The following is a 27,475-nucleotide window of genomic DNA, read 5'->3' on the forward strand; positions in this document are numbered from 1 at the left end:
AGGGTTCACTGTACATGTGATGGCTAAGATAAGATTTATGATGATCGTTACCCGATGGCTGCCTGAATGCTTATCCTGCATTGCCACTGCCATGAAAAGTGATGTGCAATAACTTGCAATATTCCGAGATATGATGACGCAATCACAGAATGGCATAACACATGTGATCCATGCGAGATGTGTGGGAAGCTCTGCCCATCACTGAGCAGTTAAAGTGTGTCGCACTGCATAGAGGATGGTTTGCATGTGGAAGGAGCTATTCTTTGTACATAAAATAATATATACTGCACCATACCAGTAAATGTGGGAATAAATAAAAACAATAATAGTATACTGTAAATAAAAGAAAAGTAAAATATACAGCATTGCCATTTGGCAATCATTTCACTGCACATGGGACATGAGACAGCGAGCCGAGATTCCCCACGCCACTCCCCCTCTCTGTGTTAACTCCTGCACACATAAGAAATCTTTATTTCCCATATATGTTTGACCGTGTGATAATAATTTTTTGACATATTTTGTAGGAACAATTGTGTACATGTAACAAGTAAAAAAAATAAAAAAAATTACGTACAGTGTATCTTCTCTTGCTCTCTGATATTCTCATAAGAATTGTTTATTCCCTTTATGTTTTTGACCTTATAATAATTATTTCTTATGTATTAATTTTTACACATTCTGAATGAAAGATTGTGTGCATGTGACAAAAAAAAAAAAAAAAAAAATCTCCCTGAAATTACGAGTTGAAAAATAACTGTTCTGAGATATAACTCAGGGTTTCAGAAGCGGAACTTGTTTTTCCCCATAAGTTATTAATATCAATAGGGTATATGACCGATCACCTTACAATGACTTTTCGAAGTTCCTAATCCTATTGTATAATGGTCAACACCTGTATACAGGTATCCCCCAATTTACGATGGGATTATGTTCCTGAAAAAACCCAACACAAATCAAAATATCGTAAATTGGGAGCTTTATAACATGGGGTTCAATGGGATACATTCCCAGCCAGTCCGACATCCACAAGTATCACTGGGAAAAAAATTCCTTCTCTAATAAAATAACAAAAACAATTAAACAACACTCACCACATCATTAAGAACAAGCCTGGTCATCATCACATAACATCTTTGAGGCAAGAGGACTCTTGATGGTGGAGTGGAGACATCACCCAGTTTCCTACACAGCCTCTGGGGAGTCTGGAGAGGCTTCACAATGTCAAGCCTTGACCTTCCCAGACGCAGGAGCCTCAGCAATACTCTTGCTAAACATTTTCAAAGTTACTGCTCACTTAACAGTCACAAAAAACAGATTGAAAGCACTTGTCACAAAAACAGATTGAAAGCACTTCACAGTCGCAAAAACTGAATAAAATCTCAACGTTAGTGATGTCCTTTCTCCCCCCCAAAAAAAACAAAACTGATAACATAAAAACAATGATAGCCACCAACACTGCTCACATCATGTTAGTTGTTGGTCCCACACACTGTAGCAGTGTAGCATGCTCAAATCTTCTCCCATGCACTCTAGACTGCTCAGATCTTCAACACACTCGAGACTGCTCGGATCTTCTCATATATTTCATACTTGTACTTTATATCACCCTCTTGTTGGACCTCTGATGGAACATCTGGATCCCTGGAAGAATACAATAACTGATTTTTATGAAGACTAAACAAACATGTGCATAAACTGAACAATCGTCATCATCCATGAATATACTGTAAATACTACAGAATATAATTTATTTTTTGTGTGTTTTCCATTAAGACTCTTTCTTGATACTTAAGGCTGCTAGGTGACCTTATTGACTGCGCAACTCCACTACATTGTCTATTATGTGCACACAAACTTTATATAATTGTCTGAACACCTTTCATAATTACTCGTACTTTTAATTATTCCAAAGTAAATGTTAAAAAAAAAAAAAAATGTAAGTCCCTATAGACAGTGGAACTCTAATTTATCATGAAATGCATATCTTGAATCATTTCTGCACTTCACTAATTAAACAGATTATTTTTCCTAGATTGACTGATGTTATGGTATAGTACAGGTATTTGAAAAGTGGTCAGATCTTTGCTATTTTTGTCATCACCATAATTACTCTTTCCCTAAAGCAGATTCATTGTATCCAACTCAATCAAGTTTTCAGTTGATAAAGATTAACCTTGAGTCAAAAACTTCCTGGACATCATCTTCACCAACCCCATTTAAACCTAATTCCTACATAAGCTTAACTACCTTTCTTACCCAAACTCCCGAGTCATCAAAATAATCAAATCATGAGTACATTTTTCTCACATCTTATGCCAAACTTCATCGAAGGTTGACTGTTGGATTTATTTCCATGGCAAATCAATGTTTTTAATAGCTTACACTATGTTTTCTTTTTCATGATTTAACAAGTATTTTTATTTTATTTTGTTGTGACTAGTACAGGTATTCCAAAAACATGGGAATTATCTCTTGAATTAAAAATGTTTTGCTTGGAATAACAAAACCTTGATGTGTCAGACAAATCATTAAGGTTGAAGGAATGTTCAGGGCTATTGTGATGTTCCTACCTCTTAAGCTTTATTTTTTAACAGTAGGCCAGGAGAAAGTTGCACATCAATCTTAAAAAGAATTTATTTTTAACTTTATCTGAACACCATATAACAGGAAGACAATTCTTAATTAATAATCTCCCTCAGTACACTACTGGTCCCAAGAAGAGATAACTTGTCATTGACTGCCTTAAATACAACTTTGCTTTTCTTCATGAAAAATAAATGTTCTGCTGGACATTTTTCCAGAAAATGGCTGCTGCTGACAAGGCAAATACTCTCTCTAGTACTTGAGGGTATACTATACTGTACTCTCGTTGCCTCAGATTTATCAGTTGTTCCCTCATCAGAGGGAGATTGTATATACCTGTACTGTACAGTATTTCCTCTCCTGGAACATTCAAATCATCTTGAACTTCCTTTAAATGCTTTAGAGGTACATGGTGCATCCTCTTAATTTTATACATTTAAAGACAAGGCAAAAGTCACTATAAAAAAAGGTGGGGTATGTTATTTTGGATATCAAAATTAATGGATTTTAGCAGTGCATAAATTTAAAATAAATTGTGAGGTACAGTTACCATACGCATTTTTGCTCACATTCTAAAATATTTCTCTTGAATTATAGCTAAATGTGTACCAACAGATTAATTCTTGAGTTTGATCTTCAGTTCAAACAATCTGTAAGTTTTAAATTTTCTCCATCAACAAACTACACGTGCTGAAATGTTGCAGGTGTTGAAGGGGGTTACATTCAGAGCACTTTTTCTATACAAGGTATCTTGTCTTTTAACCCTAAGATAAAATAATATACAGTTAATAATTATGTGACTTACTGAACTCGTGTGAATGTACTGATGTCAAAATATGGCAGGACAGTATCACAAGTGAAGTCCTTCAGTATCCGTGTTAGGTAGATCCTGTGAAGGTGTTTTGACTCAAGAGCCATCTGGAAAATACAATAATAAAGATTCAAACTCTTTTAGTGACCTCAAAACTACAGCAATGTGTTTAAATTTCCAGAGTATACTTATAGTGTTGTTATCGCCACGCACAATTGTGCGCGCCGGCCACATGTTAAGTGAAGAAACTGTTTACAACTCAGAATAGCTTACTAAGCGAGACGGAGGTAGCAGCTGTGTGACTGCCTGAGGGACAGACTATCGCCTTCTACTGTAGAGGCAACATCTTGATTCTCGTCAGCCAACATCTTCCTGCAGGACATTAATTTGTTCTCGTTGGTCTAACCCTAGACCCCAAAACGTGAGTGTGATTGTGAACTGTTGAATCCTCTGAGAACTCTAAATAACTTTAATAAGTGTAATTATGTACTGTATATTGATCGTATTATTCAAACTGTGTGTCCTGATGTACCAGTAGTTGTTATATGTGAATTGTATTCAACAGGTTTTGACTGAATTATACTCACCGCATCAACGACAAGGGTCTTATTGTCCTGCACAAACCAAAATCGCTCCTATGAGCGATTACAGTGTAATTTAACATTCAATACTGTACAGTGTATATATATATATATATGTATATAGTGATTTAAGGTCGATTTAGGGGAATTTTAGGAGTGTTTCTGACTTTATGCATTTTTTGGCTTTACTTTGTATGTACTTTTCTGTGAGTTGAAACCAATTACCCAATATCCCATTGAAATACAGTAATGGATTCGGTTAACGAACGACTCTGTGGAACAAAGTGTGTCCCTCGGTTAACCGAGGGACCACTGTAATGTAAAATTCTTTCAACTGTATCTTTGGGTAGATTTAAAAAAATTTCTAGGTGTCTCTTTTTCTTCTCAGCACCACGAGAACTCTCGAAAACTGTCACTTTTACGCTTGCCAGCCATTTTAAAAGGAATTACAAACAAAAATTTTGTCAGTACACAGCGCAATCACTAACGTTGGGACTCGAAAATACGTAATTTTAATTTTTTTTTTGTATGACTGGGGCGGTCGTAGGTTGAGTGCATGCCCAGTATTTGCCAACAGTGCGTAACAGTGATTTGACCGATCGCCCAAGCGGCTAATGAGCCGGTGAAGAGGATAAAAGTAAAAGTAACAAGAACAATGGGGTGATTCTAAAGAGGTCATGATGATCTTCCACCAATATAGCCACAATTAGTGATGTGAATGTTTTTTTTCCCATTGGAATATAAACCGTTTATCCCGGTTAAAAACCACCCAGATTAAAAAAAAAAAAAAAATCTGAAAAGGATTTACTAGTTCTGTGCTTCTCTCTCTCTCAAAATTGTGTAATCTCCTATATAACTGGATTACATTATTCTTTTCCTGAAATTGTTTTTTCTTTAATAATAAAAGATTATTTTACACCCAAAGTATATTTTGAAAATATCAAAATAATTTACTGAAAAGCATAGTAAATATATCTGAAAATATTGCTAATGATTGTACACCTTTGTAGAGTACAGTACAGTACTTTCCAGTACTACTTTTGACAAGTTATTGTAAACGAATAAAAATAAATGTGTAAATTATCTAAAAAACACTATACAGTACAATAATGATGTCTTGTATTGGGAGCAACTCAAAATGTAAATTTACAAGATGATACAAAAATACTGGAAAAATTTGGAAAAATTCCAGATTTTTTTTTTCTGCCCAACATTATTATTATTATTATTATTTTTACATCTCTAACCACAACCACTGTAGTTGGGTGAATATACAGAGTAAAGAATAGTATCCAAGATAATATAAAGTAATGTACATGAGAGAGAGAGAGAGAGAGAGAGAGAGAGAGAGAGAAAATCTCACTTCATATATTGATGAGCCTCCGATGGCCCAAACAGTCTCAATCTGTTTACTGCGATCTTTGGCCTTGGACAATGCTTCGTCAAAGTTGCTACAACAGATACTGTTAGTGAAGAGGCTCGGGGTGCTCCTGTTGACAAAAGGAATGGCAAATACAGCCTTTAGTGTTCATTAATTATCTATCTGTCTAATACTGTACAGGCATTAGCAGAGCAGGGCTTAAACTGTAAAAAAATCTGAATCACCACTGTTAACTTGAGTGGAAGCCCTGCCCTACCTGGATTCTTTTTTTTTTTCAGGGACATTCTGGGGCCATATGCACTGGACACTAGGACATAGTACAGTATTCTAAGGTTGAAAATGCAATATGTCCAACATTATAAGTGTGGTCCAAACATGTGCTACATGTGCACATGGCATGAAAGTACCTGTACTGTGAATATGGTTAAAACAAATTTTTTTTTGAGGGGTTTTGAAATTTGAACTGAAACAGGGCTTTCCTGCTCAGTGGGGTCATTTAGCTGAACAATCACTGTGTTACCGAGTGTTCCTCTGTCTACCCAGCAGCAATTGGGGACCTGGATGTAATCGATTTGCGGATTGTGTTCCGCAGTAATGTTTAGTCAGTGCAGTTGGCGAGTTGTCCGGTCTTCTCAGACTATTCCTTGACACTGGGTCATGCAACTTGTTAACTTAGGGTATGGTTGTTGTGTTGGCAACAGCTTCTAAACTTTAAACAAATTCACGCCGAAGTGGCCCCAGGGCCGGCATCCTCGATTTCAAGGGGTATTCAAAGCAAAGCAATGCACTTTAATCCCTGTCCATAAGTCTATCCATCATCTGTCTATTAAATAACTATTTGTCCATTATTTATCTATCAAATCCCATTCTACATTCCATAAGATGGTCTTAAAATTAATACAATTGAAAATATTCACAAATATATCAAAGATGTTAAATTTTATCTATTTTCTGTACAGCACTGTACTAAAAAGACATTAATTCATCAAAATTATGCAAAATGTAAAGAATTTTGTGAAAGAATACAATTAATATAAATAAATTTAAGTTATAAAATACAGTAAGCTGTACAGTGTATCTTAAATGGCAAATAAAAGTAAAAATTCTAAATGAAATGGATACAAAATCTTAAAAACAAATTAATCGAGGCATTTTGTATACCGTACTGTACTGCATCATGTACCTGCATTACATTGGCTAGGGGAAAAAAAAAGTCGAATATCCATTATAAAAAAATTTAGACAAGAAAGTTATAAAAAAATAAATAAAATCTATAGAAAATACCTAACTTAACCTCAAGCTTATTTCACCTTACAAATAATCACTAACCTAACCTAACCTAACTTAACCTCCTCAGGTAGTATTAGGTTGTTTAATCATCAGGTGAAATAAGTTGTTGGGGTAATCTTCATGAGAGCCACTAAATGATTATATACTATTTATAAAAGAAAAAGAAAAAAGAAAAAGCCTAACCTAAGCCTACACACTAAAATACAATATTAATATTACATGGAAGTGATGCAAAACCATAAATTCCACTAAAGAATTTTATTTATGAATGTAAGAGTTAAAGATTCAGTTGTGTACATGGAAGAAAAAACAAAAAACACTAACTTAACCAAACCTCAAGCTAAAACAGAGGGAAATTGTGGGGTAAAAACAAACAAACTTAACCTAACTAAAATACTGTAGGTCCCAGTTCACTGCTGAATCCCAATCATGTAAGACTTTGCATTGTGAACTATGCAACTTACTTGGCCTTTGTGGTCAATACCATATTAAGACGACCAGGAAGAGGACGGAACTTGATAGGAATGGACTCCCAAGTCTTGCGTCCCATCAACACCACGTTTTGTTTCTCAGCAACACTTGTCCTCTTTGTGATGCGGCTGAAATGTTTCATCTCTTCTCTGAGGAATAAAATATTATACAAGTATGAGTAGATGAGACCTTAAGCTTTACTGGAATGGTGACTTAAACAACTAAATATATAAGAACATAAGGAGTCTGCAATAGGCCTGTTGGCCTGTGCATGGCAGCTCCTGTCGAGAGTTACTACCACTCTCTATCATCCATGAATCTATCTAGCCTCCTTTTGAAACTTTCCAGAGTTCCCGCACTTACTACAAAGTTGCTAAGCTTGTTCCACTCGTCCACCACCCTATTTGTGAACCAGTTTCTTCCTATCTCCCCACTAAACCTAAACTTATCCAACTTGAATCCGTTGCTCCGACTCCTATCCTGCTCGGTTATTATAAGAACTTTATCTATATCCCCTTTATTGATTCCTTTCACCCACTTAAATACTTCTATCATATCTCCCCGCACTCTTCGTCTTTCTAGGGAATGCAAGTTAAGTTTCTTTAACCTATCCTGATATGGAAGGTTTCTAAGTCCCGGAATCATTTTTGTCATTCTTCGCTGTACCGACTCTAGTGAATTTATATCCATTCTATAATAGGGGCACCAGAACTGAACCGCATAATCGAGGTGCGGCCTAACTAGCGCAAGATATAGTTGCAATAAGACCTCTGCACTCTTGTTACTTACACTTCTAGATATACACTGTCTCAGAAAAATGCATACACAGTGCCTTACAGATTTTCATAGAAATTGCATGAATGTTTGTACAGTACAGTACATGCACTGTATTAAAAGTTTAGAGCAGCAACATTTTCCTCACCCCTCTCCCTCTTTTTTTTACGGGGATTAGCCCACCCGGGCACAGGTCATTGACCCATATTGGGGCCTGGTGGGCGAAAATGTATTAATAATAATAATAATAACAATAACAATAACAATAATAATAATAATAATAATAATAATAATAAAAAAGAACCATAAAGAAATACAAAAATGAAAAAAAAATTAAGATCAAAAGTGAGAAACAATACAGTACTGTATGCATGTTGTGTTGCCAATAGTACGAGAAGCAATTGAGACCCTGCAATTGAGTGTAAATGAGGCAGAAAGTCAGATCAGCAACCTGGGACTTGGTCATAAAAACTCATAATTTTTGTGATGCCATATGGCACATTAACAGGTGAGGACAATGTTGCTGTTCTAATACAAGCATTAACACAATCTCCAGTAAATTCTTTACAGCAGTGTGTTAACACTTTTGTGATGTATTATATGGACAATACTGATACTGTATGTGTAGCTCTTGTACACAATATTGAAATTTGGGTATTTCTGGAATTGTGCTGCACCAAATAGTATGTCTAAAACATTCAACTGCATACACCATTCAGTACAGTGACCCCTCGTTTAACGAACGCCTCGGTTAACGAAATTTCGGTTAACGAACTGCCTTCCATAAGGATCTTCAATTCAGTTAACCAACAAAAATTCGGTTTGCGAATTTCTTACGAACCGACCTCAACATGTTTTCGCTTGCACTGACCGGGCAATCAGCTTTAGTATCAGTCCGCCAATACATTAATCGGTTCTAGGGCTTAAATTCCTTACTATTTTAGTAAATATCAAGAAGTTTATACTATTCAACAATTTTAAAAGTTTAATATTCAATTTTTTAGTCATTTTAACAATTATTGAACATAATTGAAGGTAAAGTGACTAGTTTAATGCGCGACATCCAGCCTCTTAACACAGCAAACAGGCGTTAGTCTCTCTCTGTTTTCACTGGAGGTAACATCTTGCTTGAGACTCTCTTCAACTAAATGCTTTTTTTCTGTGTTTCCAAGCAAATTATTGGTCATTTTGAAATTTATTTTACATATTGACAACATATAATGCAGTGCAGTGCTGATTTAAAGAAAACAATCTTGAAATACACCAAGAGAACTAAAATTTTATGGGTGAAATGGTGCCATGGGGTGACTTCCCTTCCACCCCAATGCCTTCTCTTCTTCCTTCTCCTCCACTCCCATTCTAATTCCCATCATCATCATCATCATCCAGGAGCCTTCTACATACACACCTCAAAGTAAGTGAACTTTTCTACCATTTTTGTTGAATTTAGGAAATTTTCGGTGAGCTGGAACCAATTACCCAAAAACCCATTGAAACAATGGTTTCGGTTAACGAACGACCTTCTGGAACGGATCGAGTTCGTTAACCGAGGGGTCACTGTAGTGTATAATCCAATATTTTTATAAATTTGGATAGAATTGAAAATTAACCTCATTCCAACATCATGGATAAAAATGGACCACCTGAACATTAGCCTCTAGTTATTTTACCTGTTGTTCAATCACCCTAGCGATACCTGGGGGAATAGGCTACTAATGTTTACATTAATTCAGCATATATATATATATATATATATATATATATATATATATATATATATATATATATATATATATATATATATATATATATATATATATATATATATATATATATATATATATATATATATATATATATATATATATATATGCAAGTAAATCACTTCAGGTGAGGACAGACTGTCCTCACCCCTGAAGATGTGAATTACACGAAAGCGCTTGGGAACTTCGTGTTTTCTTCCTTCCTTGTGGTTATCAGCACACACACATATATATATATATATATATATATATATATATATATATATATATATATATATATATATATATATATATATATATATATATATATATATATATATATATATATATATATATATACACCCTGTATACACAATACACCATTATTCTGATACAGTATACTGTATACAAAGCATATACAGTACTGTGCCGTAGAGACAGTGCAGGTATACAATGTACAGACAGTACAGGCATACAATATATTACATAAACAGTGCAGGTTTACAATGTACACAGCCAGTAAAAGTACAGTATACAATGTACAATAAAAGACAAAAGTCGTGTCGTGAAATTTGATGAAAACATATGCCGAAGAGCAAAATTTTTGGTGCACTCTGCCTTGTGGTAGGGGTCTCATAACGTTTCACGGATTATATTTAATCTTTGGACAAAACTACGACACGACTTTTGTATTTGATTGTACTGTACATAGACAGTACAGGTATACATGTACATACACAGTACAGATATACAATGTACTACATAGACAATACAGGAATACAATGTACTACATACAGTACAAGCATACAATGTGCTATATAGACAGTACAGGTATACAATGTACATGAGACAGAACACAAGTATACTATGTACATTGACAGTACAGTACAGGTAAGCAAACAATGGTAGATGTTGGACCAAGCATAGCCAACAAAGCCTTTAGATACTTATAATATACAGCAAGGTCCTTTATTTAAGCTGTTGTGAAGGTAAGTGAAAGGGGCATTTAGCGGATACTGTATAAAGAGTAACAATAACATTTAGACAAATACTATACACATTTAGGTAGTTCTCATAACTGTACAGTGTAATCTTGATATTTCTACTCATTTCTGAACATGATGCACTGCACAATATGACAGCATTTGCCGTCATGTAGTGTAATTATGCAACTTATTTATTTCAGCTGGTACACAGACCTTTGTGCATCTTAGCATTAATCACTTGTACTTTTGTGGGAAGTTTGAACAACTAATATGATGATAAAATGAGACTTGTTGCTTGCAAGCAGTAAGTCACCCTTAAGTCTTGTTCAACTCACAATTACTGTATTAATCACATCTTAACCAACTCATCATGCTGTCTTCATTACATATTGTTTATAATTTCAAAGATGTTATTAAACCTTATTTCACAGTGATCCAAAAGTACCGTATGTTTGGGTTAAGAAATACAAGAAACTTAAAAACGTGATATTTTATTTACAAATATTACAAAGCATGTGTTACAGTATCACAAAACATGTTACAAAACTACTTGCCTATATTTCCAAGTTATAAACCTTCTTTGGTAGCTTCTACATAAGCAATTCTTTCTCCAGTCTCCCTGTGTGGGATAATTTTATCTTAATTTTCACAGACGACTGAATGTGGCCCCAACAGCGCTCATTTACCAACCAACTCACATCATCAATCACATGGGTTGGGCATCACAGACAGGTTTATGCATACTGGATATATTTTCTCTTATTTGTCTGGATATTTGTGAACCAGTTACATATTTACTAGATGATTATGCTAAGGTGACAAGTACCCTGTACTCTAACTTGCTGTTAACTGCCATGAGTTATACAGGAGAAATTACTTCATCCATCAAATATGAACAACACCCAAGACTTATACGTATTACTAAGTTTTATAGTTCATGGTTGAGCAAATACATACAAATATAGAGAAAAGTAAGCCATCACCCCTGCTGCTTTATGGTGACAAAAACCACGTATGATATTGCTGTACTGTACTGTACAGTATTCTACCTGTGCAGTACAGCACATGGTAAAATGCATTAAAGAAGCTATTAGTTAAAACTTCAAAACTGTGATGCCAGCAAGATAATGATGGTGCAATAATGCTTAAAACTAAGTTAATTAAAATACAAAAAAAAAAAAACTCTACCTAAACACTTTGTGAATCACTTTACTTTTGGCAATCATGTTATCATATTTAAGAGTTGCTTAAGAACATGAGCAGTTGTGCCCCAAATATGTTTTGTTACCTGAAACAACTGATCAACTTGTTAATAAGTAACCAAAGCCTGTTATGAGAATATCCTGTATTATTTACCAAACAAACTGTTGGTACTTGAGACAAACGTTATAATATTAAAAATCATATTTCCTCAATCACAGTTAATGATATGACGAGGAAGGCAGCAAAGATAATACAATACTTACACAATAATGAAATCTGGAGTTGTGCAACACTAAGAAAACCTTCCTTACAGTAAACCTATTCAATGTGGCTGGTCTGAATTTCAAGTGTAGCCTCAGTGTGACACTTTTTTATATTTAACAGTGTGGTACGTTTGACATACATACAGAGGTTTCTGTTCCATATGTGCCACGTCCCCATTCAAATGCCAGAGGTGGATTGTTTTATATGCGACAAGTTATGATTCAATTGCCAGGGATATTTCCACACTGAACGGGTCTAAGAATTGAGTAAATTCATGGTGACTGTGTGAGGAGGAAGCAGCAGCTTAAGTGAGACATTATTATGAAGTCTCTTAAAATGCATTACGACATTATACACAAGTGTTTGCTACTGCAGACCATGACCCCAACACCATCAAGGTCACAGTACTCATAACTATTGGTCAATGATGGATAAAATTAGTAGTGATGAATGAAAACACCTGGGATTTTGTTATAATATATCTGCAGTGTTCAGATAAAATCCCTTTTATATCTACTATGTTTGAGTTACAAAGTTCACAAAGCTGGACACACATACAGACATGTACCACTTCTACAGTAAGAGAGAGAGATGAGCAGAGTATGTAGGGGTGACTGAATTTGTATTAGGTTATGCAAGGTAAGAAAATTGAGTGAAGCCACGATACTACCCTATATGAAAGGTTGGCTCATTGCACAGCCCAAAATAAATATTATCGTTACTCATAAAGTTAACGTGGTTTATTGTTTTGTGAGCAGTGATATTCCACCACTTTCAGAATGGTTGGTACAGTCGACAACATTATCTACTATGTGCACCACATTTTCTAGTACTGTTAACATTTTTGTGCAGAGAACTACCAGAATCTCAAAATGATGAGTAATTTCGTATATACTGTACAGTAGGTAGCAGGCACACCAGCATATGATGATACACTGGTGAATATATCAAGGCATTTTGCCCAGCATTTGAAATTGTAAAGATGGAAAAAAGTAGGATATTTTATGGGGGGACTGTACATACCGGGTAAATAATAATCACAAGTCAAAAATAGTGAGATAAGCAAGTGTGTGTGTATATGACCATGAGACAACATCTGCACCCATGATGACAATACTGTATAATATAATAATGGTTGCCCCTCATGTAACGAGGATGGCCATCCCAAGGGCCACCTAGGCGTGAATTTGTTTAAGGTGTGGAATCTGTCGCCAACACAACAACCACACCCTGAGTTAATGAGCTGCATGACCCAGTGTCAAGGAATAGTCCGAGAAGACTGGACATCTCGCCAACTGCAGTGGCTAACCATTACCCCAGAATACGATCCACAAATCGATTAACATCCAGGTTCCCAATTACTGCTGCGTAGACAGAGGCAAATGGAGTAAAGAAACTTGCCCATAGTTTCACCCTGCCCAGGGATCAAACCTGGGTCAGCTCGTTTGCGAGGTGAGCATGCTGACCATTACACCACAGGACGCCACATGACAATACTGTATACTACATTCCACACTACACTATCTCTATTTCTGATTCATAATTACTATAAGCTGCTGCCTCACCACCAGTTAACGTTGTTACATAAGAGATGGTAGATCTACTTAGACACAAATATAATGATACCTAGGTAAGAAAATCAGTCTCCTGGTAATTAATCAATACGTACATTATATCTAGAGACTTAAAAATGTATGTTCACCTTTAAATTGTTTCATTAACATAAATACCTGTACTTATAAATTACATTGAAAGTTATCAATTATTAATCAGATTAAAGCCAAATAAGAATATAGTATTGTAGAGTGATTATCTAAAATAAATTACACCACAGTATAATACAGTACACTGAGAACAACCCAAGCGATCTTCTGGCCCGCCAAGTAATCAACTTGTGCCAATATACGGTACAGTAAACCCTACAGTCCACCACATGATGAAATATGTTTTACCACACAACTTTATTTCCTCACCTACTGAAGTATACTCATAAAATGTTAAAACTCCCTCTTTCACAAATATTCTCCTTAAGATGGCCTTCCACCATGACTCACTCTTGTACTGTACCATTGTCTTGGATGAGTAATGATCTACCTATCTTGGAAATGAACATTGGGACTCCTGTTGTCTCAGTAGGGGTGTCAAAGTCCTTCATCCGTTGTCATATTGTCTCGTCTCAAATCATAAAGACACTGTTTGGAGCGATTGTACACAATGGTCAGCTTTCACCTCATCTAAACATATATCTTATGAGTTATTTCAGTCTTAAATTCATGACACAATAACCACTGTGATAAGTACACCATTTTTCTTCTGACTTAACTTTAGTCAACACTATACTCTTCCATCTTACATCAATAATGACAGCATCTTTCCTTTTCATAATAACTTTAATCATTATATACATCAATAATAATGATATCTTTCTTTATTCATTATAACTTTAGTCATTACTACACTCATCAACACAGCAAAATTCTTGATATACAAAATCATGGAATGTGAAAATCATGAGCTGACATTGACCACAGGGATAAATGCCATGATAATGATATACTGTACAGTAGTAAATCAAGTCATTAAGATACACCACAATTATTACACACTGTAATGTACTCTATTGTCATCCATTCAGTCTGTTTCTACTACTAAAATCCTCTTTAAAGTCCAAAAAACTGTAATATCAAACTAGTGACACAAAATTCTACAATAAATTGGTCACGACTGTTACTGTATATATTAAAGACAGTCCAATACATAACTTAAAAGAATAACTGAACAAAAGCACTCATTGTATATACAGGGTGTAAAAAAAAGTATACACTGCCTATAAGGTTTTTGAGAACACTACCTACATGAATATTCATATTATTTGTGGGAGACCTCGTACATCAAAAAGTGAATACATACTGTACTGCACAATGTTGATGTTGTAATACAGGTTGACAACCCTTTATCCGAAATTCCGAAAACCGAAAAGCTCTGAAAACCGAAAGTTTTTTGTGGAGCAAAAATTTTATTATTTTTTTTTTTTTACAGGTATTAGCCCACCCAGGCATAGATCACTGACCCACATCGGGGCCTGGAGGGCGAAAATGTAATAGAAATACTAATTATAATAATAATAATAATTATTCATAGTAAATAAAAATTTTAAATAAAAATACACGCAAATAAAATAATAATGATAACAATAATACTGTATTCATAAAATAATAATAATAGTAATAATAATAATAAAGAAATACAAGAATGAAAAAAAGATAAAAAGTGAGTAACACGACCCAGACCTATGAATTATTATTACTGTATTACCTGTATTATTATTATAATTAATATTATAATCATTATATATTTTCGCCCTCCAGGCCCCAATGTTGGTCAGTGACTTGTGCCCAGGTGGGCTAATACACACACACACACACACAAAAACTAACCATTCTGAAAACCGAAAAATTCCGAAATCCGAAATGCCTCTGGTCCCAAGGATTTTGAATAAGGGATTGTCAACCTGTACAAACATTCATGCAATCTCCTAGAAAATCTGAGACAGTTTGTATAAATTTTTCAGAAGTACCCTGAATTGGTAACAAATCTTCTCATGTACAGGATGCTCCATCAAAGTGAAACACCAGTAAGAGGATATATACAGTACTGTACTGTAGTTTACCCATCATAAATGAGACATACATAGTTCTTAGTTTACCACCAATTACATGACTACATCTCCTATAAACATTAACATATCTAGTTAGCTAGTCATTAACAGAACAGTATCTAATAGCAAGTTCATCTCACAATACACACAAGACATGCTATAAATCACACTGACAGTTCTGTAGCTACACCACAGCATCTTCCTCTGGTAAAGCCCATTTAAGATGTAAATTCAATTTCCTTAAAAATACAGTACAAAGGAGGAACCTGTAATACACAGAGAAAAACTGCCATGTTTGGTAGTATTATCGCACAGAATAACACCCTTCTCACATGAGTAAAGTTACATCTGCACAACCTGTGTAAAGGTTAAGTAACATATATACAACCTGGAAATAACATACTGTATATATACAGTATATATATATATATACAGGTAGTTCTGCTATAACGCGATAATTGTGTTCTTGTAAAATATCGTGTTATAGAAAATCGCGTAATAGAAATAACAGGGCTTATGGAGAAAATAGGGTTAGGTGCAGATTACTCGAAATCGAAAAAATTTAGTAGTTAGCCTAACACAAAGGATAGCACAGTCTAAATAAATGTTACATTCATATCTAATAATAAAATCATACAGTAAATGTAACACTTTACTTGATGGGGGAGAAGGGTGATTTTGAGGTTGATAAAATCGAGCTTCTCTTCAAGTGTTATATCCTTTCTTTTACGATCATCACCAGGAATTCTATCACCAGAACGCTTCTTGTTGATATTCTTCTTTACTATATTCACAGTTAATACAGTGGGGTATGCTATAACGAACGGATTCTACTACGAATATTCCTATAACGAACGGTTTTACCTATAAAATTGAGAATGCTATAACGAACGAAACTCCTACAACGAACATTATTTAATTTTTTTTTTCTAATTTATTGTTTTTTTATTACAAATATTAATGATATTCTTTATTTCAGGGGTTTAGATGCATCTTTATGCACTTTTTTACAATTTTTACAATTTTATATTATATTTTTCAGTGTTAAGTGGTTGTATTTGGGGGCCTGGAACGGATTAATCCTATAACGAACGAATGCTATAACGAACAAGGTTCTAGAACCAATTAGATTCGTTATAGCATACCCCATTGTACCACAAAATTGGAGAAATAGTAAGCAAAAATCGCGTTATAGCAAACAAGCGTTCGCGTTATACAAATATCGTTCCTAATTCATAAATCGCGTTAGAGCAAATTCGCGTTATCAAAACACGCGTTATAGCAGAAATCACTGTACAACATGCACAAGTGTTAAGTAACACCTGTAAAACATGCACAGTATAAGTGTTGAGTGTCGTCTGTATAGCCTATACAGTACTGTACATGTATTAATATAATGTATAGCTATAACATATATATGCACTGCATTAAGGAATATATGTACAAGTACAACCTTTACCAGGTAAGTATTAACACCTGTACAACCTGTGTATGTTACACCTCTCCAAACTGTAGCTACATAATTTGGTTAATTAACTTACATTAAAAATTATTTTAAAGAAACATCTCTTATTTAAAAGAGTGCAAATACTGGAAAATGGCTTTAAAACAGTGTTGCGGAACATTAGTGAATTTGGCAGGTTGTCTATGGGTACTATAGTCTCCTGCTATAAGAATGCTATTCCACAGAGGATGACCCTCACTGAACCTCAAAGACCACTGACTCATAAATGATTTAGCTATTAGATTAAAAATAAAGATCTCAAAAAGCCTAAATGACAGATAAAAGTTGCAGCATTAAGAAGTGTACTGTATATCCAGTAGAAAAGTGGGTAGACATATAAAATATAATGCAATTTGACTGAATGGTTACAAATCCTTTGATACTGTATATACCCAGCAACTACACAACATCAGCCAGGGTTATAGTTTTTGGATGGCCAGACAAAATGAACCAACTGAACCTAACAATTTTATTTTATCATTTATTTATGTTGGGTAAGGTTGGATCACTGTTTGTTGTCATTAATAGTCTAATAACTGGTGCATCCATACATACTTGTCCAGCATTGTCTCAATATTGAAACAGCACTTCTATGATAATGGAACTTTATTTCTGCAATGTTGAGTGTCTGCTGGGTAGAGCTATTGTATACCTATTAAAGCAGTTAATGGTATAATTCAGTAAGTAATGGTGGTAACCTTAATATGATAACCCAGCGACATTTTGAATCTCACGAAGATTAGGAACCCCAGCTTAATTCACCTGATCATTAAACACCCAAATGCTAAATGGGATTTGGGTTGGTTAGTACAGTATTAGGGCATTTAATCATTAGGTAAAATAAACATGGGTTCATAATCTTCATGAGATCCAACATTTCCTTGAGTGAAGTGATACCTGTATTGACTTCAAATTAATATATATATATATATATATATATATATATATATATATATATATATATATATATATATATATATATATATATATATATATATATATATATATATATATATATATATATATAGTATGGTATATGGAAGTCTCTAAAATTTAACTAAACTTAAAATTTCAGATAATAACCACCTAATTTATAATGAAGGAACTAATTACAGTACTTTCCATTTACTCTGTCATGATTAAGTCCACCACACTATTGACATTGGAATACAATGAATCCACTGTCACTGCCACAATTTTCAACATGGAGCCGGGGGCGTTGTCAGGCCTCAACATGGAGCCGGGGGCGTTGTCAGGCCAAACAGAAGATCGGCTCTTGAATTCATGAAGTAGACTAGGGCCAGAGAGAGCAAGAGCGATGCAATTCCGCCACACACTAAACCAACCTCCTCTGCCACTGATGGCTTCAGGAAAATCATAGCCTTGGTTAACTGCCATCCACTCTCAGTCCATGTGGAATACTCGCCCGACTGCCAGTTGTAATCCTTTATAAGGAAGGCGGGGCTCATGGCCTCCGTCTTCCTTACAGTGGACATGACACACGTTCCATTGTTGAGAGATGCGAAGTAGTAGAGCTGGTGGACTTGATTTAAACTCTCTGTCTTACACTTGGTCTCGTTCAGCTCGACTTTCTCGCCCAGGAGTTTGGCAAAGACTAAGTGGGTCAAGGTTGTACGGCTTCCCTCGCCTCCCTTAACGCTGACGTACATCTTAGCAGGTTTGTCACTGAAGAGGTCTCGTGGCAGTCTATCACCATAGTCGCGGAACATCTGACAACTGAAGTTCTTCATATAACAATACAACAGATCGTCAGTCAGCTTTTCGTCTGCCTTGATAACCTTTGAGTTGCCCGTGAGGCGTGTGTAAAGGGCAGATGCCAGCACTCCTGCGACCCGGCTTATGTGTTTATGATACATGTCCGTCTCCTGGCTCTCATTTTCAGATGTGTATTTAACATTACGGTAATCGTCAAATATACTTTCATAGTAAGAGTTCTTGAATTCGTCTCTGTGATCGGTAATGACGACACCAGATATATTCACCCTTTTCAAGAAGCTCTGGAAAGATGCAGGTGGCAGAGGTGCATCTCCATTGGCTCTCTCAAATTTTACATTCCCAGAACTGTTGGCATACTTTTCCAAGAGATTTAGCAAGGTGTCTGTCTCATTCCCAATCTCTGGATCAACATTAGAGATGGGATCAGTGTGGAGGAACAGATGGCTTCCTACGGGCGTCATTCCTTGGCCTACCTGAGCCAGCTCAATAAAGGAGTCAATGTGGGTTAAGTTCATCTGTGATATCTGGTCAGTCTCGTCCTCTTGATGTTTAAAAGGAAAGTCTCCCTTCTCCATGTTCCACACCATACGTGATGATCCAATGTAACCCCAAGTCTCTCCCTGGTACAGCACAAACAGCACATTCTTCTCAACCTCTGATTTCATGATGTCGTCCTTTAAGTTATAGAGAGCCCCGGCGGCGGCCAAGAGTGTCACCATGCCTGAGATGGCAGAGTTTGCGCCAGGAGAGATATTATCAAACATCGTGGCAGCGTCCATCCTGGCAGCCACGATGATGACAGACTTCTCCGGGGTCACTTCTGAACTGTTCATAGGCTTGACGCTGCCCCAGATGTTGTAGTCAGAGAGTGGATCACAGAAGTTCACTGGCTGGAACACTGATGTGGCGATGGTCCGCCGCCTCATGCAAACCTCTGTGTTGGTTGTCCCGAACATGTTGGACTTGAGCTCCATGCAACACAGCGGCCATGAACGAGGTTCTCCGTCTGTACCTGGCTCATTGAATGTCTTATAGTAATCCCTGATGTTGTTAATGGACGTCTCATTGTCAATCAAGAAGATCGGAAAACTCCAGGACATGTACAATAGTGATGTACCATTGGGGTTCCACGGCTCCTTCCAGCAGTAACCAGAGTACTCCGATTGTGAGGAGTCATTGTATAGACCAAGTTCATGGTTGGGGCAATGAGTCTCCCCAGAGAAACCCCCAGGGAGGTCCAATTTATTTTCCTCCACCATGACTACCACCCCGGACACCTTGCCCGAGTTCTGGGCTTCCTTTAGCACCTCTGAGGTAAGGAACCTTGGGGTAATAGCCAACACGTAAGGCTGGTGAGGTCCTCGCTGATACACCCACACTAAGTCTTCCTTGGACTCAACTACGTGAACAACACCAATGTTGCCAGAGAACTTGGACGTACATCCGATCTCCTGCGTCCCATTAAACCTTTTGAAGCAAGCCATATCACCCTGGATATCCTCATAGATCTTGTGTTTCACCCGGTTCCCGTTCACATCCATCAACACTACGAGTAAGACAAAAATATGAGCCAAGAGGCGATTGACGCAGGACACAACAGCCGCCATGATTGTTGACTAATTCTATCTGGTGTTAAAGTATTACCACGAACACGACCGTAATGTCATTTACTTATTTTTTGGATGGCACGATTCTAAAAAAAACAAAAAAGTCCCCTTTATTAACCCAAAACTTCAATACAAAATTTAAATTATGCTAATTTATTATATTTGATCACTATGGTTTCTTAAAAACGAAAAAAAAAATATATTCTGTATATCTTAACTAATGTTAAGATAATTCCCACGACAAAGACTGGTGTGTGTGTGATATATGTGCAAGTAAATCACTGTACCCTGAGAACTGAACCTCGGCGAGGTAGGTTCTCTCTGCTCCCGAGGTACCGTGAGACCATGTTCACCTTCGACCAGGCGAAGGTCGCTAGACTGGTTCCGGTCAAGCACCCTTCGCGCAAAGAACTAAACCTCCTTGTCCTGAGGAAGTTTTTTGACTCCTCGGGAATCACGGGGGTGACAAGGGTCGTCCGCAGTGACAGCGGTTACCTTAGCGTCACCTTCGCGGAGTGGGGAGGGGCCAAGCAATTAAGAAAAATTAAAGAAATCAATGGAATCGAGATCAAACTTGCATACTCCTTTGTGGACAACTCGGTTTTGGGAGTCATCTCCCACACAGAAATCGAACATCTCGAAGAAGAAGAAATTTCCGGCGCGGAAGTGTCGTGCTCGGGAGGTGTGTTCAAGCTGCGGGACACCCGGGCACATTGACGCTGACTGCTTGGCGGCCGTGAAGAAGTGCGCAACTTGTGGTGGCCCTCACTCCTCCTCCGACCGGGAGTGTCCCAAGTGGAGGGAGGAGTGCAGGGTGGCCAAGCTGCGGGCTAAAGAAAAACTGAGCTACAAGGAGGACCTCCTTGTAGTGAAAAATCAAGAAAAGAAAAAGCAAGACAAGAACAAGATCAAGGAACCCGATAACATTACACTATCTTTAACATCGCTTATTGACGTGTATGAGAATATCCTAGAAGAAGACCAGGAAGAAGAAGAATGGAAAGTGAAAAGCAAAAGAAGAAACAAGTAAAGAAAGAAGTCCAACCAATCAGCTTCGGCCGAAATAGCCTAACGGCGAAGGTCAGTAATCCCCAACAACTTTGACTTTGATCACTGTAGGTGCGCGTGATCTAGGTATATGCTGATAACCACAAGGAAAGAAGAAAACACGAAAGCGCTTGGGAACTTCGTGTTTTCTCCTTTCCTTGTGGTTATCAGCATATATATATATATATATATATATATATATATATATATATATATATATATATATATATATATATATATATATATATATATATATATATATATATATATATATACCAGTCTTTGTCGTGGGAATTATCTTAACATTAGTTGCCCTTTGCCTGCCAGCCATATTTGTTAACGAACCATGAATCACATCTGATACTTCTTCTTATCCTTAATAATGTTAAAATAATAGTTATTCAAGAAAAAAGTCAAATGGAATGGAACAAGTAATCTGACCGTATTAAAACCAGTAGTAATGGTATCAAACAATTCAAACTAAAGCTAAAAAAATACATGACAGGTAAAGCTACAGCAAGAGAAGTGTGTTTCTATATTAACCACAGAATTTTGTATTGAGGTGACCCATCACACCCTCCTCCTCCCGTGAGTCCAATCGAGCTGTAATGTTTATCTTTATTAAAAAAAATAACATTTTAATCCTGTAGATATACTATTATTGATTAGATACCAACCCTAAGCCGAAACAAAGGACCCCCAGGCGGCCCGACTACTTACCCAAATGTACCCAAATGTAGCCGCAATGAAGTCAAATAATGGTCCTACATGAATAAATCGGACTGCTAATCACTTCTCGACTAGTATTTGGTGTCAGAAAGTCACAAAAAATTGGAAAACTGGCGTAAGGTAAAAAGTGATGAAACGCTACATTATTTAGAGAGGGAACAGGGAAGACACTCTACTCACCTGAGTCTCCATGGCAGCTCTCCGCCCTTACCAATACCCTGGTTTTCACATACAGCGACGATAATGTTCAAGCAAACAGCCATGGCAGAAAAAATGGAAGACAAAGACTTCACTGCTCTTAAACAAGGAGGGAAGAGGAGGCAGACGATTGAGCAAGGACAAGGAAGCGTGCTGCTGACTACTGAGATTTGAATTGTTGTGTGTTATGCACGCATGCGTAGTGCGGTCAACACACCTGAGGGGGGTGCAGGTGCTGATTACCTCTACTGAGAAAAAATGTTTGTTGAGAGAGGATTTTTGTGATAATTACATATTTTTTGTTGGTGTTTTGTAATTAAAAGTATTACATTAATAACAAGTTAATAGCAGTAGTTGAGGATTGTTGCTAGGCCTGTTAATTTTTAAGAAACATTGGCACTGTAGCACTATGTAATTAATGTTCATTTTGGGTATTTTTTATTTTTGTGTATCATTCGCCACTTATCAGCTTACTAGCTTATGTAACTTTTCCAGCAAGCTTTAACTTAAAACCTGTGTTCACAGAGCAGCCAGCATACTTCACAGCAACTAACAAAATAAGGAGCTCAAGTGTTGTGCTATTAGCAAGCTTGAGAAACTTCAAGTAGTTTAACAAATGGTTATTTATAAGTTAGGAGAAAAACTATCGTTTCGGTCAATCACTTACTGTATTTGAAAGTGAAATTATGGTTTTCCCATTTTTGTTTTGTTTTATGTTTTGAACGATTCTGGCCATTTGTACCCCTTATCCAACAGTGGGGACCCAGTGGGGACCAGGGGTTTTGGGTTGAGGAAAATCACAAAAAGTAGTAATTTGCGATAGAAATAAAGATCAGAATCGTACAAAACATCGAAAAAAAACATAATTTCAACCTAACTAACCGGTAAAAATGTCACAGCACTGCTTCTCAAATGCAACCTAACCTAATTCCAAAATTTAAAATCCTAAAATTCCTTGGATGACTGAAACAATAATAATACCAAGTTAGAAAAGTTCATTTTGGTTAATATTTTTCCAGTGGCTGTCTGCAGGTTCCTGCCATGTTTCCCTGAATCCAGGAAAAAAGGTCACATAAAAAGGCACGTAAAAAAGCTAACCTAACCTAAGCTAACCTAACCTAACTTAACCTAACCTACGTGCAATGCCATCATATATATATATATATATATATATATATATATATATATATATATATATATATATATATATATATATATATATATATATATATATATATATATATATATATATATATATATTGTGTTGTCAATGTGTAAAAGTTGCGACTTTTTTTCCTGTGGACTTCATATCCGTCCAACGTTTACCTGAAGCTATACGTCACTTGTCTCCTCCTTTCCTCCTCGTATATTAGGTTAAGTAGGTTGGTTCCTTTGGTATGAGAATAGTGTTTTGTGTATTTTTGGTGTGCTTTACTTAAATCTGACCACCATTTTTGTGCAAATTAGTGGTTTCTGTTAAAATAAAAAATAAAGTTTTGGGCAGAAAAATGCTAATTTGCACAAAAAATGAAGGTCAGATTTGAGTAAAACACACATACACACACACAAAACAAAAAACTATTCTCATACCAAAACCTGAGGACAGCCAATGGACAAATTACCCTTCATTTTTAACAAATATTGGTAATCACTACCTAGTATGTTTCTTATTCCAGAATGGAAAAAAGGCAAATTTTTATTTGTTGCCACTAAACGAAATCAAAGTTGAAACTATGTTTTTTTATGTATATGAACGAATTTAACCTTCATGTCTGGGTCAAATCAATGGTTTCTGAGATAAGCCCAACCTCCTCCCATCTCAGGGGGGCACTACTCAGTCGAGTGTCCTTACTTGGAGCTTTCGGACGCTCGCCCCACAAGGGGTCACAGCTCAAGATTGAAGAAGCCTCAAGACCAGAAAACTGTGAGGGCAAACTTTTTCAGAGTGAGAGTTGTGAACTCTTGGAAAAATCTGATAGAAAGTGTTGTGATGGCTTAGGATCAGTTGTGTAAAAAGATTTGTTAGTAATTCTTTTTCTTTTATCCTCTTCGCCACTGATCGGCTTGTTAGCCGCTTGGGCGATCGGTCACGTCTGTCACGCACTGTTGGCAAATACTGGGCATACACCGGCTCCTGAATGTACCTGAACCTGCTCCAGTGTTGGTCAAGTCTTGTCTTGAAAGAGCTCACACTCGGTGCCGTCACAACACTCTCTGGTAGATTGTTCCAAGAGTTTACAACCCTCACTCCGAAAAAGTTTGCCCTCACGGTTTTCTGGACTTGCGGCTTCTTCAATCTTGAGCTGTGACCCCTTGTGGGGCGAGCGTCCGCCAGCTCTAAGTAAGGACACTCAACTGAGTAGTGCCCCCTGAGATGCTTATACACCTCAACTAGGTCCCTCCTTGCCCGTCTGTAGTATAAGCTAGGCAAGTTCAGGCGCTCCAATCTCTCAGGGTAGCTGAGGTGCCGAAGTGCAGGCACCAGTCTGGTGGCCCTCCTCTGAACATTTTCAACCAACTGACAGTCCCTAGCATATCTCGGGGACCAGATGGGGTGACAGTACTCCAGATGGGGAAGCACTTCACTCCTGAAGATCGTTACGAGGGACGGACCGTCTAGATATCTGAACGACCTTCTTATAAGACCCAATAATTTATTTGCTTGATTTACCTTCTTCTCACAATGTTAAGGCATTTGTCTATAAAAGACCGAGGGTACTTAAGGTTCAAGCCAATATTATAGATATATTTATATTCCTCATCAATGAATTCCGGACTGCATATTCTTAGAGCACATAAAAACATTCTTGAAAATACTGACTGTTTGACTCTATTATGGTGGGCAGAATAATAATGAATGTATGAACACACATTAGTAGGTTTCATATAAATACTGAACTTAAAAAGGTGTTACCCATTCTGTGGATCAGACAGTCTAGGAATGGTAATTTGCAGTCATTCTCTAATTCCACAGTGAATTTGATCGAGGGGGTAAGTTGTGGCAGGAAAGCTTTTAGGTCCTCATTACAGTACATAGCCAAAGACATATTACATCATCTACTTATCTAAACCAAGCTGCTGAAGGTGGTAAAATATTACTTAATAGTTTATTCTCAAAGAATTCCATATATAAGTTGCTTAATACTGGTGAAAGCAGATTACCCATTGCCATACCAAATTTTTGAGCATAATATTCTCCATTAAGTTCAAATTTACAATCCTTAATACCTAGTTTGATAAGTTCGATGAAATCATTTTTCGAGACGGGCAATGAAGGAGACGTTGAAGAAAAATGTTTAATGAGATTATCTTTACCTCTCTTTCAGATTGGATCATGTAACCACTGTCAACGATGCAGTACTGTACTGTACTGCAGTTAAATATAGGCATTAGAACTCAAATCAATCAAGGTTGATGAACTCTTGGAGCTGGTGGGAATGGATCTGATTGGTGTGTTGCTTTTATGTACAGATTGGTTAATGCTTTTCACTTAAAACTTGTTAAACTCATTTAAGCTATAGGTCTAAAATTCAAGTCTGAAAATCAGCTTGATTGAAAGATTTTTTCCAAAGATATAGACTATCTTATAGTACTGTACAGTATTTTACATCACCAAATTGCTTACGGTTTTTCAGTACTGTAATGTACTTGTATCCTCTATGTCTTTTGACTTCTCTTTAACATGACATTCTTAAGTTCAAGTGCAAATAGCAATGTCGTCTAACAATTTATTCCAAAGTTATCGAGAAAATAAATTTGACACCGAGAGTATTACCTGCGTTCAGCTCCAGGAAAGCAAACATATTTGCTGTTATAAAACAAATGTTAAAGATCAAGAAAGCAGAACAGTACTAGACACAGGAAGCTGCTTGATTTAATTTAAACTACTCTTAGTTTTCCCTTTTTAGCATACAGTACTATAGTGCTTTTGGCCAGGAAACACTGAATCCTGATACATAAATCAGTTTCATTTTCATGTATTATTGTAGTATTTATGTTTCTCACAAGTGGGTATACCTATCTATTACCTCAGTCCTTTGACTGGTAATTTCTGTTATTATTGTATTTTCTGTCTGTACATTTGTCAGCTTTGTTCTCTAGTTCTCTTTATACAGTATTCATAATCTTAAATTAATCTTATATTGCAGGGGGTGATGATTTTCAGAGAAACTTCTAAGTTCAGTCCTTTGTAAGAAATGCCTAATATTTATTTATTTTTATGTTTTACTGTATACAGTATATATATTATACAAGAGTATACAGTACAGTATACTCTATACCTTATATAGTATACTGAATTTGTTGGCAGAACAAATTTATGTGTCTGGTATTTACAGTATTTAATTAGTTTAGGCTACAAGATGTGTGATGACTCAAGAATGAAGAGATATCAAAAATTTTTGGTTTGTTTGAGTCAAGCATGTTGGTGGACCAAGTACAGTATGCATAATGTATTGACAGATTTCATTAGCCCATTAGGCAGGTGTGGTCAGGTCATTGAAAGGTCTAAGAATTCATCCTGACAAGCAACTCTTTTATCTTATTTACAGTAATGTGATAACTCTCATACAGTACTCGGTGATAAACTTGAGTACACTTTTTCAGTTTCTAATTAAGGGTAATAAAATGTTTTTTCACAATACATTTGTATCTATTTACATGACTGCTTTAAGAAAATATACAGATTCAATATAAAAGGAAAGAATGCAAACAATTGCATTAAATTATTTATCACTTTAAATAACACTTTAGCACTTTTAAATTTGAATAGAATACATCATTTGGTGCATTAAATCTGCCCCGAAAGATCAACTCTGTGTCTTTTTGTGCAGAGAAAATGTTACAATTTCCCTCCTCTGACGTAACAAGTTCCTGACAAATGATGTCACAACAACGGCAACTAAGA

The 27,475-nt window shown here is 36.2% G+C and overlaps 2 protein-coding genes and 1 long non-coding RNA gene across 4 annotated transcripts; 1 reads left to right on the forward strand and 2 right to left on the reverse strand.

Annotated features, from left to right (window-relative positions):
• Nucleotides 1–1,411: 1,411 nt before the first annotated feature.
• Nucleotides 1,412–22,680, reverse strand: LOC121853453 (dihydrofolate reductase-like). The gene is made up of 5 exons (XM_042347600.1): nucleotides 22,552–22,680; nucleotides 7,114–7,269; nucleotides 5,342–5,468; nucleotides 3,392–3,504; nucleotides 1,412–1,644 (listed from the first exon to the last, which is right to left on the reverse strand). Exons 1-5 carry the CDS (start codon nucleotides 22,632–22,634, stop codon nucleotides 1,542–1,544), a joined length of 582 nt encoding a protein of 193 aa, XP_042203534.1. The 5' UTR covers nucleotides 22,635–22,680; the 3' UTR covers nucleotides 1,412–1,541.
• On the reverse strand, nucleotides 18,264–20,664 carry LOC121853446 (nicastrin-like). Its single transcript, XM_042347587.1, has one exon. It carries the CDS (start codon nucleotides 20,593–20,595, stop codon nucleotides 18,481–18,483), a length of 2,115 nt encoding a protein of 704 aa, XP_042203521.1. The 5' UTR covers nucleotides 20,596–20,664; the 3' UTR covers nucleotides 18,264–18,480.
• On the forward strand, nucleotides 21,616–27,209 carry LOC121853464. Of its 2 annotated transcripts, none has more exons than XR_006086322.1 (2): nucleotides 21,616–21,675; nucleotides 25,896–27,209. It is a non-coding gene; the product is annotated as an uncharacterized LOC121853464 (long non-coding RNA). The 2 variants fall into 2 exon arrangements; XR_006086321.1 differs by lacking the exon at nucleotides 21,616–21,675 and adding an exon at nucleotides 22,693–22,829.
• Nucleotides 27,210–27,475: the final 266 nt, after the last annotated feature.

The sequence above is a fragment of the Homarus americanus genome, unplaced genomic scaffold (assembly GCF_018991925.1).
Source record: "Homarus americanus isolate GMGI-L3 unplaced genomic scaffold, GMGI_Hamer_2.0 scaffold50564, whole genome shotgun sequence".
Lineage (NCBI taxonomy): Eukaryota > Metazoa > Arthropoda > Malacostraca > Decapoda > Nephropidae > Homarus > Homarus americanus.

Bases quoted from the DNA above. Each gene is read 5' to 3' on its own strand.
- LOC121853446 (XM_042347587.1), bottom strand. From the start codon at position 20,595: ATGGCGGCTGTTGTGTCCTGCGTCAATCGCCTCTTGGCTCATATTTTT.
- LOC121853453 (XM_042347600.1), bottom strand. From the start codon at position 22,634: ATGGCTGTTTGCTTGAACATTATCGTCGCTGTATGTGAAAACCAGGGT. The intron at 5,469-7,113 runs GTAAGTTGCATA...TTTTGTCAACAG, and splicing joins GTATTGACCACAAAGGCCAA to GAGCACCCCGAGCCTCTTCA. The intron at 1,645-3,391 runs GTAAGTCACATA...GTATTCTTCCAG, and splicing joins AGTACATTCACACGAGTTCA to GGATCCAGATGTTCCATCAG.